The following is a 12,012-nucleotide window of genomic DNA, read 5'->3' as shown; positions in this document are numbered from 1 at the left end:
CAGAGATTGAGAAGCAGACAATGGCCAAATGCTGCATGCCCAGAACTCACACCAGCAGTGATGATACAGGCTGCCAAGCTGAGATTTGCAGTCCTGAGAAGATCTGGGATATAAGCTACTTAACCAAGTGCACCTCTCTCCTATGCTTCAGCATGGGATTACCTGAGGTGTTTCTGGGGACAAAGAAAGGCTGCAATTACTAAAGCAGGGGAGCACAAATGATATTCTTTCGGCTTACACAAACTGCCATGACCCAGGGGAGAAAGCACTGGCAGACAGAACAGAGAAGGACCTGGGAGTCTGTCATAATTTTTTTTTTTTCCTTTTTTTTTTTTTTTTCCTGAGCACAGTGATTTAATGGATAAAACTAAAGAGAAATAAATAATGGTACGAACTGCAAGTGAAAACCTGTCTACAACTCATTTCCAGTTGAGCTGTGAACATCCAAGTGATTCATATAACACAGATGAGTTTGCAAACTTTTAAGCACTTCCCTGGTAAACAAGCTGAAACCGAACTCTCCACCCATTACAAACTTATATGCACATGTCAGTCATGGCTCTGGCTCCTGAAACAACAGATCTTATACAGTATTGCCATGGCAGAAGATGTTTTTGGCTTTCCCAAGGGGCATGTTACAAAGGGAGCTCCAAAAGTCTTTAATGAATAACAATTTAATGACTAACACAGCTCTGTGTCTAAGAAGCAGCTGTATAATAACGATCGTGTTAAGAAACACATCTGCATGGCATGGGCTTAGCCCAGTTGCCAATGCAGGGACCGATCTCTTGATTATAAGATACACATGGAGAAGACTAGAAAGATGCTCATAACTGGAAGGAACCTGAAACATTTTCTCTGGTTTTAGGCTTACCAGCGCGGTCTACACTGGAGCTGTGCTGGGATGATGTAATGTTTGTTTAAATGGGACGTGTACGCATGTGTGCATGCATGCATAAATATAGAAGGATGCACTAAGAATATTTATGACTTGTTTCACTAATTTCTCAACCCACTGAAAAATAAACAAGCATGCAAGATCCTTAATGTAGCTACCCACTAACAGCCAAACGGGTAATAAGACCCCAGAAACAGGCTCCTGGGAAGTAAAAGATCATTTTCGTATTGATCTAACAAGGGAAATCAAACTTTAACCAGATTTCCTATAAGCACAGAGTAGAACAATCTAATTATGAAAAGCCCATACCGGTTATGTTATTATTGTTGGTGAGCTGTACAGTGAGCATCATTTATAAGCCCCAGAGAAACTGGGGCACCCCTGTGTTAGCTCGGTGCCATACGGACACACAGGACAGAGCACACAGCACAAATTATTAACCTGGCCCCCTCAGTCAGTATGTGGTCTGCTAGGACAAACCGTTCAGCCCACAGCCCATTCCCAGCCCCCGTCTCACCTGGCAGTGCAAACTTTGACCTTGAGCATGCAAAATAAGGACATTTAGGACCAGAATTTAGGTCCCTGGCTTGTCTAGACCATTTTCTCAAAGTCACAAGTAATGGCAGGTGGTTTGGGGAATGGCCTCTGTAAGGCAACAGATGTGTCTTCAGGTCCAAACACAGCTAAAATAAAAACTTTCTGCGTATGTAGACTCCTATCTGCTTAAATGGGTAGGTCATGTGCTGTATTCTCTCTTTCTTACCCCTCCCATAGCAATACAAAGAGATGTGTGCTCAAACAGAACATTGATTCATGCAGGTGAGCTACAGTAAACAAGAGATGACACACAGAAAATCGAGAATTCTCAGAAAAGAGGACAGAAAGGAGTTTTACTTGGATTCTTCCATGATGAGGATATTATCTAGCAGACCTCCACCAGGAGTGGATGTTAAGAATATCAGAGTCTGGAGGAAAAGTACAATAAAAAGAGAGGCTGAGCATAAGCAAGGTGGGAACTAAAGGCTGGAGAACTCAAAACATGTTCCAGCAACCCTTTTGTCTTGCGGTAGGAAGCCTGGACAGCAGTGTTGTGAAAAAGAAGCTCTTCGACTCTTTTGTGACATAAATTGTTTTGTTAGTCTGTTCATTCCGACAGTAAATTAATGCATCCCATATGACTGAATGGTCTGGGGCCTTATTTATTATTGCCACCCATCCACTGAAGATTGCTGGTGCCAAGTAATGCTCTCCCCTGGCAGCAGGAGCAGCAGCAGAGCAGCTGCTGGGGTCACTCTTGCAGTTGTTGGCTCAACGCTCCCATTGTACGGCAGGTTGTGATCCATGGGACGATGTATTTGGCGACCCACAGGAAGCCCACAAGGCACACAATTAAGCGGAGAGACATCCTCAGAGCAATCCACAACAGCATGTTAGAAGTAAATTTCCCTGCTGGTCCCCCCCTTGCAGCCTAAACCTGCTTGTGCTGGTGTCAGAACGGGGTACAGTTTTAAGGGAAATTATGTTACAAACTGAGATGTGTCTGGAGGTGTGAGCCCTCTTCCACAGAACATAAATACCACGTGCAGTGGAAACAAGGTGCCTTTAACTTTATTTCTATGTATTTTCCATCAGCAGAGAATACAGGATTAGGCTGTATCACGAACAGTCCTGAGGAAACAGGTGTTGAGGATAACCAATAACCATGCCTCTAACTTGGGTTAAGAGCTTATCATTTGGGTTTATGATAATCTGGGGCATTTTCTTGATGTGTATGAAATTCCAATCCCTTTTTCTTTTCTATAATTGGGAAGTTCTAATTAACTCATAACTGGCTTTGCCTTCTATCATTAAAGGCAGGAAGGGAATGAGAACAGTAAAAGGGGAGGAGTGAAAAAATCTTGCCTGATTTAAACAAAGCAAATTGGCAGATCATGAGTGTATTTACTTAGCCATCACTTCTGCAGAGAAGTACACATACTGAATGCCAAAAATGCCCACCTATTCCTCAAAATCAGGAATCAGGACGCTAATATTCCCTGTAGAATGATTTATCTGAGTGCTGGATCCCACAAACATGTATTCTGTAAACTCAAAAAAGTTTGGTGCTCCTGGCTAATAGGAAGAGTATGCACTTTTTCTCATTTTTTTTATCAATAACATCCTCATCATTGTATGATCTGTTTAAATATCCAACTGAGTTCCAACACGTTTTTAACCACAAGGGTTTCTCCTTTCACCCTCCCTGGTTTAACAGACGGCCAGACTTATTTAGCAATTAAAATCAAGGTTTATTTACCCACCAGAGCAAGGTTAGAGCCAGTGCCATATCATGTAGGCTTAAAGATTTTGTTAATTTACTTTAATCCATTTAAATCTTTAAAGCACAGGTAATGGAAAACAGACAAGAAACCTCTTACACTTTCCAAATGAAGAGAGAACAGTTTCTTCCTCTCCAAAGAAGAGTAAAGCTCTCCAGAAGAACCCTGAAAGGTCAGGAAGGAAGCCTTTGACTGCTTTCTTCCTGGAAACCCTATCTCAAAGGTCACAAAACCACTGCTAAATTGCCTTTAGTAAAGAAACTAACTAGAGACACACTGCAAGGTACTTAATTGCCTTTAGCAAAGAATGTAACAAGAGACGCATTGCAAGGCCTTAAGTGGGAACCAAAATCAATATTTCAACATTTAGGAAGAAACCACTTTTAGCAAGGAGATTCAGCAGCTGATGATGCTGGCATACGGAGCTTAATGCACAAGGCTGGGGTGAATGCAGAAATAATAAATATTAATACCAGCATCATGAGCTAAGTGCCATGTGGGTGCATGGACGGGTTGGACAGACAGCAACTTAGGGGTACACAGACGTTCATGGAAAATCCAACTGGGATAAGAACAAGGGTAATTCCAAGTCACAAAGGAACAGTAAAAGGATTGCCCACATTTTTGTGTGGTGCAGCAGGACACTGCGGTACAAAGGCTCCCTCTTACATTCTTAAGACCTTGTCGAGTGTCCAGGTGAAAGACAGAAAAACTACTGGCAGAGGTGATAAATAACACACACACACACACAAAAAAAAAGGCAACAAAAAATGTCAGTCACTTGCTGCAATTTTAAATCAATTTACTTCTCCTGCATTCAGAGAAGTCCAAATTCTCTCTCACTTTTCACTTTTTATGCAACTGGATCCAGCCAGCCATGAGAGGTATATAAAACACTACTGAATCCATTTAGAAGAAAGGAAACTGAGACACAGTTTCAACACAGCACAAGGTTACTGGGAGGCTGTAGCAGAATTGGAAGTGGAGGTTCTTAGACGAGTAGTCCCTAAGCTGCCTGAATTATGTGACTGCTATGAAACCTCAGAGTGAAAACCCTGCAAAGCATCAAAGCGAATGTGATTCACCAGCCCACTTGCACTGGCCTGTGGATAGCAGGTGTATGGAAAAGCACCAACTAAACCATCATCCATAACAACACCAGGAAGGACTTCAAAATGGATCATCCTACTGGAACTTGAAACAGGAATAGAAGCTCTTACCTTCAAAAGCAATTGTGGGGTGTTCTTTCCTGACACACTGCTGATGTTCAGCTTCAGAGTATTCAGGTACATTCTGTGATGCTGAGAGATGAAAAGCAAGAAGAAAAAGGCTTGGCAATGACAGGGAAATGGCCTTTAATCTTGAAACAACCATGACTGAAGGGCGGTTGCAGATCTAGCTTCCAAGGTAGGCCCAGGGAGGGTACCTGAAACACAAATAATTCCACTTTCAGAAAGATGAATGCTTATCCAAAGTGTGTAACGTGGGTAGAGAAGGGTGGAGTTCCCCTTTCATCCCAACCCCACTTGTGGTAAGTACACATGAAAATATCCCACAAAACAGCAACTAAAAAACAAATGACCCAATTTAAGACTGTATTTTCGCTTTTAACTTCAAAGAGAGGTGAAGTGCACAGCTTTGTAAATATCCCTGTGTAGCTGTGGGGTATACGCCCTCACACAGTACCCAGTGTGCAATGGTTAGTGGTGACAATATGGAATCACAAATTCTCCAGGTGTAAACGTGTCCTCCAGTGGACACCTCACTCCCCAGCTGTATGACACGTCCATGTTTAAATGTTGTGTTATTGCTAAGAGCACGTCAGAACACGTGCAAGTAATGCTGTTCTAATAGGAGATTTATACATTTTACCACTGCTGTTTTAAATGTCTTGAAACAAGAAAAGCCAATTTAAAGGTGTTGCCAGGAAAGTGCTAATTAAGGTGTAACATAAAAATTAAGAGCTTAATAGGGAGAATGGTGAGAAGCGAGTCAATTGCCTGCATTATCGTGGGATGCTAGAGCTCCCAGACACAAGAGCTGAGCCACAGCTAAAGAGGAGGAGCTCTTCTCTCCAGCTAGGAGAGGGGCAAATCATGCCTTTTCTACGTGAGCGGTTTTCAACAATAGAAGCAGAAGAGATATAGCTCTAAAAGCTCCCCAGGGCCTACCGGGCCTGAGGCAGGGGATGGAGGATTAATTAGCCCATGCCACAAGCTCCCCAAGATGCTGCGGCAGCTTAGGAAAATCTGCATTGCCAAATTTAATCTTACTGATGTGCACATTGTATTTTCCTACGTAACTTTGTTCAATTATTGCAAACACGTGTTTTCAAACAAATGGAGTCTTCTATCCTTGAATCTTACCTAGTGATAAAGCTGATTCAGATTAAATTCGCACATAATGAGATTTTCAATTCCCGTGGGTGTAGTGATTCATGAAGGGAGCATAACAGTCAACTCCTGCAGTGCCCAATACCTCTATATTTTTGTTTGGAGACTCCAAATCACCTTCAGTGAGCTGAAGTGGCAGACTGGGAGCTAGTAACGTGAGGCACTGATAAGCAATGGCAGGCTCGTGGCGTGGAGCGAACTCCAACACAGGGGACAATGCTGTGACATCGAGGAGCTGGAAGAAGTTTGTAAAGGTCCTTGGGCACCACAGGACCAATAATCGAGTGCTTACGGCAGCAATGGGAGACAGCAGGTTTGAAAGATGGAGCCTATGTTTTATTCTTATCTGTATTTCTCTGTGATTTTAAACACTGGCATAAAGATGAGTTGCTAGTGCATCCATTATGCATATCCCCTGCAGTAGCTGCGTACCACTGACTGAAAATAACATTGGCATTCAGAATTTGGGGTAGTTCTTGGGACTTGGTTTCCTAAGTAGTGTGAGTGAGAGATTACAGCATTTCACAATTTTTCCAGACCCATATACATACAGATTTTATGCAGAACTGTATGAAATCCCCTTCCATTTCTCCAAAGGAATTTCTACAGCACTTCACTACGGAGCTGTGCTTTGGTTTTTTTTTGTTGTTGTTGTTGTTGTTTTTAACACAGCAAATATAATGTTAAATTAAAAAATGGGACTGGCAGAAGTTATAGATGTGAAATCGTTCAAAGCTAAAGCCAGCACAGCGTTTAGTCATTAAGCACAAGCATACTGCAGGGCATACACAAATGGGTACTGTGGCATCTCAGATGATGGAGATGTTGTGCAAGTCACGCTGTAATGGAAGTTATTGATGATGAAGCACTGGAATTATTTTTTCAGCCATTGGTTTAAATGACAATTTTTTCAGTATAGATCCAGAAGTTAAATACAGCACACAGATGTGAACCCCAGGGAGATGCATTTCTGTAGCTCCACTAAAAGTTTCAGAAGAGACGAAGCCAAACCTTCCCTAGATAGGAGGTGGTTGTTGTGGGAAATGCATATTGCAAGAGGACTTCTTCACTGTCAGATATCCTTGCTGGAAACTGGAAGAGACAGGCACAGAAATCTGACTTTACACGTGCCGTACTCCTCCCAGTGCAGCTGTTATTAGCTAATCCTAGAAATAAGGTACTAAGCTAGACAGACTTTTGATCTGAGCCAATACGGCTGTTTTCATGTACGAAGCATCCAAAAAATGATCTCAAGTCAGGTGAATGAAACTTTTAAATTAGATAACAGTGCTCAAGGACACAGAGCAGAGCTTCCCCGCAGTCCTCCAATGCTCCTCTAGGGCCTTGTGTGGTCTAGAATCAGCAGATGAGTAAATTCAAGCCTCGCACTCAACAGGGCCATGAAATGAGAGAAAGTTGCATACAAGAAAGCTTCATAATGTCCCACTGCCTATTCTGCGCCAAAGCAGAGTACATTTACTAGTGTTTTGTCTGGACTAGTTGTAGAATGTGCCAAGTAGCTGGATTTCTGCCACTTTCCCTGGGAGATTTTACCACAGTCCAAGGGACTTCAGCATTCCTTAGAAAGCTGTAACCAGTATTTGGGGTAAAGCTCCATCTTCTTTTTCCTCATTGTCATAGGGAAATCCAAAGTGTGCATGAAAATCATGGTTTTGAACTTGATGTGGAGTGGAAATACATGATCAAAGAAAGATGAAAAATAAACAATATAAAAAGCTTGTATCCCTCCCTTCCTTGGCTACCTCTTTCATCCAATTACATCCATCAGATCTACTAAACAAAATCTGTGCCATGTGCAGCCCTGAACTGGAGTCAGTGAGTCAGCAGGTAAATACCAGCTTGATCAAGGGCAAAAGAAATCATAGCCCTAGAGCATCGGCTGGACAAAATTCAGACAGCAGATAGTATTGCAAACGGTTACTCCTACAATCTGCCCCTTCTCAGGCTGCTTTGGTCATTTTCTTCTGAATATTTTAAGAGAGGCCCTAACTAAGTAACTGCTATTCCCAGCTGCTGCAACTTTATTTCCAAAAAACCCATACTCACCATATGAAAAAGTGCTGTGTGCTGGAGGAGATCAACTGTAGGCCAAGAGCAAACTAGTGGCTGTCTGGGAGAGTCTGGCAGCTAGTTATGAAGTGTAAATGTTTTAATTCTGCTGGAGATGGCCAGACTCAAGCCTCCCATTTTGCCCCAGCTGCAGATTTTCACTGCGAGGGCTGGAGCCCGCGGGGTGCGAGGAGCAGCCCTCCGCAGCCGGACTGCCGAAGCACCGCACGTCCTAAGCGCAGCCCAGGCTCGCTGTGGCTTGCGCTGCTGGAACTTGTCCTAGTGCTAAGCCGTTTAGACACAGTTTAAATGCTATAAAAAGAGCTGTTCTTATTAAAGTCTCTCTGCTCAAAATGGCTTAGGGCTCAAGAAATCAGCTGTCAAGGTTTCAGTACAGATGAGAGACAAGAGCTGAAATCCCTGGTTAAACTCAAATCCCAGGCAGGACATATCGTTTCCATTCTGTATTCGCTCATTTTGATGTATCTTTACCACCTTGGCTATTTCCCCCCTCCAAAATGCAGACACATTAAAAAAAAAGGGATGAAAATGTCCAACAAGATTGTCTGTCCAAGTCTTTCTGTCCTCTCCCTCCTGAAAGCCCGTGGCGGAGGCCCCAAGGCCCTGGGGTGGCTGGGGCCTCTCTCCCCCCTCTCCTGCCATGCGCACTGAAGCCCTCTGGCCCTCCGCCAGAAAAGTCAACAAATTCAGGCTCTGCTGGATCCAGTGAAATACGCTCCAGAGAGAGGCATTTTGTAGAGCACCGCTTCTGCCACCATCCTCTTGTCTCCTAAATCAGGCTCCCTCAGCTCCCGGCTCCCTCCGCTGTGGCGGCACAGGACGGGCCGAGGGCTGCTCCTCCTGGGGGAGGTCTGCAGGCCCAATGTGTCACCCGAGGGGAGATGCGCAGCCCCGGCGGCCCTGCGAGCACAGACCCACTGGCACATGCCTCCTTCTCCCAGCAGCCTGACAGGATCGGCCTGCACCCTGCCAGGCCTCGTGGCTTCGCCCCCCGCCCAAGCGCGGTGCCCGCGGTCCCCCCTGTGTTCGCTCTCGGGGCGAGAGGCTTCTCCAGCTCCCCCGGTATTGTAGCATTGCAACTCCATCGATTTCGCAGGAACTAATCCTGATTTACAGAGGGTAACTCAGATCAGGCCCCCTTTGACTAAAGCTCCGTGTCTAAAAGAAAAATACCTTCAATCAATCTTCAGGGCTTTAAAACAAAGCGCACTTTAAAAATGGCTGTACCAGGAATCCATATCCTGCTTTCCTCTGACTGTAACTATCATTTTGACTTAATAAAACGTGACAGTAAAGTTTAAGGATAAAAGAAAATGCTTCATCTTTCATTTTAAAGAAAAGAGATGCCTTTAAAAAAGGCTAAAAAAGGAACCTCCTGAAAAAGCATTAATTCTCCCGTTCGGGATCTTTTGTCATTGGCACAGTTATGATTTTATTAGAATGGGATACCAGAGAGAAGAAGAGCAGAGGCAAGGGTTGAACACTGAAGTATTCAAAAAAGCACTGGCAGAATTAAGGAAATAAATACAAACATTTTAAAGCATGGCAGCTCAGCAATGCGGCTACGACAGGCTGGCACAGGCAGCTCTGCCCTAGAAAAGAGAACTGCGAGGCCAACAAAACCTCGGCCCTTGTCCCTGCGCCGCTCCGCGCCCTCCCCTCCAGCAGGAATTCCTTCCTTGGGCTGGCTCAAGGGCTGGGCACGCTGTCGAAGAAAAGGCACGGCCTTTCCTCTGGCCCTGGCCATGTCACTGGGCTCAGCCCCTAGTGCCTGTGCTGGGGACATGGAGCTGCCTCGCAGTCGAAAAACGTCTCGCTGCACCTGCGTGTCTGCCTGCCAGCTCTCGTGTGCCCCCCAGCCTGGGCTCCTGCATACTGAGCTTTGCCCGTTCGTTTATTTTTGAGGCAAACACACGGGAGCTGGGTTCTGTCATGCTGTCCTGTGCCCCGTGCTCAGGGATTCCCACAACAGCATCCAAGAGCCTCACACTGAACCTGCTCTCACAACGCCCCAGGAAGAGAGAACCACATCTTCGTGCATCTAATCCGAGGGTTATGTTTTAAAGAAACCCTACAGTTCAACAGCGGGGTGGAAACTGGAGCTCCACACTCACCGCCGGGCACCCTCCCAGCTCCTGCCTCTCGGCCAGCACGGTACCCGCCGCAGCATCGCGGTAGGTTTTATATCAGGAACAAAACAATCAAGATCTCACAATACAGGTCACTTCGTTGCAACCTTTCTGTTATCTAGATCTATATAAATAATTCAGGTAACTCAGCAGAGGAGAAATCAGTTTAACCTAATATGCTGCTTGGTTCAGGGCCCATGAAGCCTGTAGTGGAGCTGAATAGTAATAGTCTACAGCTTGATCTTCTTCAGACTACATCCCACAAAAGATTGACAGCATAATTTGGGGTATTTTATTTCTAGAGTGTTTTTCAATTGCTGTTCAAACCCACCTACGACTGGTCAAGGTCCCAAACCACAGAACGCAGCGGGAAGTTCTCATTCAGCTCAGGTAACGGAGGCAAAGCTCTTTTAATGAGGGCTCAGCCCAAAAAGAGTCGGTCGGTGTCAGGGCCCTTCCCGTGGCTGGGTGTGTGCACTCCGTGAGCCCCATCCAGCTCCCACCTGGTGGCTTGGCCTCAGCACCAGGTTGTGGCAGCACCGTCCTGCAAACTGAGCACTTTCCTCACCTTCGGAGGAGGCCCTCCAGAACAGGAACCTACTATAAAAAGCTGCCATTAAATAAGGCTGATTCAACAATAAAAGCCTGTGTAACAGAGCAAAATACGCTGTGCTGCTGGGTTCCTGCCAAGGCCAGTGGGCATAAATAAATACCTGCTCTGCTGACACTCAGCCCTGCCTTTGAATAGCGCTAACCTGACCACACATCGAGTTTGTCCCCAACTGCCTCGAGAGGCTCTCCCCAAAGGGCTCTAGATCTCTTTTTTACAGGCTACACATAATATCAAGACATGAGAGGTTTGGGGAGGGTTTGTTTGGGGTATGAATTTAGCACTTGTGAAAAGGTGCCTTGGAGTCTGAAGTCTTCTGTTTATCCAAAGATTGGATTTGGCAACGAAAGCTTACACACATTTATTTCCCTGGTGTTAGGCTTCTGCCGCTCTCCAGAAGACTGCCTCTACACCAGGGATGGAAAGACCTTCCGTTTGTTGCTCACAGACTCACCTCTCTGTGAGACTGTCAAAGCAGAGGTATTTTTGGGACCTGGACCGACTGTGGAGTTATTTTTCATGCGCTCCATCTGTGAAACACGGAGACAAAGGCTAAGGCTCCGATTTGCAACAGCCAGCTACACAACAGCAGAATGCAAGGGATGCTGTGGTACTTAGCCCGACTGCAATTCAGCCCCAAGTTTGCTGCAGCCTGGATTAGGACTCGGGAGCTCCTGGCTCCCAGTCAAGGCCTCTGGATGCTCCATTGACAGGGCAGGATGAATGAGTGCAACGTGCAGCCCAAGCGGTGAGGCATCCCCTGGGCACCCGGGACAGCAACAGCAGGTTATCGATTTCAGAGCCCTGCCTGCAGCAGAGGAGCGCGCCCAGTGCTCTGCAGTCTCTCTTCTTGCTGTACACATGATGTAGAGTCCTCTGCACGGCTGCTGTAAATCCAGATGTAAAGGACCAGCTGTGCTGTTTACGTGCAGATCAGCTACGTAATGCAGGTACTGTCGGTTCAGCATCAGAGTTACTGCAACCAGCCCTCACTGCCAACAGGCTCTTTTTGGCCTGAGATTTAGTACCCAAGCCCACATACCCACGCCTCAAACCTATATCTTGTAGAAACACTACAACACTAGATATGTAGAAACACTACTGCAGCAGCTTCTCTTCCAGTTGCCCCCTGCACAGTGTGGGACTGGCTTGTACCTTTGCAAATTAGCAGAGCCACAGGCCCTACCACCAGCCTGGAGGGGCTGATATACCTGCAGTGAATCCCAGACGTGGGGTGCTCCACCTGCACCTCCAACCTGCAGCTGTGGCATTACAGCTGGCGAAACCAAGGCACGACAAACTCTGGTTTTGGTCACTAGTCACCAGTAATGACAACCAGTTTCTGGTAGTCAGGAAAAGAAGTAAACTCTTCCCTATTCTTCTAAATGTTCCTGATATAGGGCTTTTTTTTTTCCTTTTTTTTTTTCTCACAGTTTATTAGGAAAACTGTAAGTGCCCTTATATTTTGAGCTACTAGAGTACTAGTCTTTGTTTTATTGACACTAGTTTTTTATTCAACTCTAATTACAGGGTCCATTGGAGTCATCTGATGGGATTTTAGTATGGAAGTTAG

At 45.3% G+C, this 12,012-nt stretch overlaps 1 protein-coding gene across 7 annotated transcripts in view; it reads right to left on the bottom strand.

Moving 5' to 3' along the window:
- Nucleotides 1–12,012, bottom strand: part of SEMA5B (semaphorin 5B) — a 270,791-nt gene that overhangs the window by 133,255 nt on the left and 125,524 nt on the right. For all 7 annotated transcript variants that reach the window (XR_013954042.1, XM_080601339.1, XM_080601337.1 and 4 more), the window contains one exon: nt 4,437–4,642. Coding sequence is in view for 6 of the 7 variants with exons in the window: in XM_080601339.1 (XP_080457465.1) it covers nt 4,437–4,590 (154 nt within the window). In the remaining variant the exon portion in view is untranslated. The remainder of the gene's footprint in view (nt 1–4,436; nt 4,643–12,012) is intronic.

This window comes from Anser brachyrhynchus (assembly GCF_964034855.1).
Source record: "Anser brachyrhynchus genome assembly, chromosome: 7".
Lineage (NCBI taxonomy): Eukaryota > Metazoa > Chordata > Aves > Anseriformes > Anatidae > Anser > Anser brachyrhynchus.
This window is presented reverse-complemented; position numbering and strand designations above follow the sequence as displayed.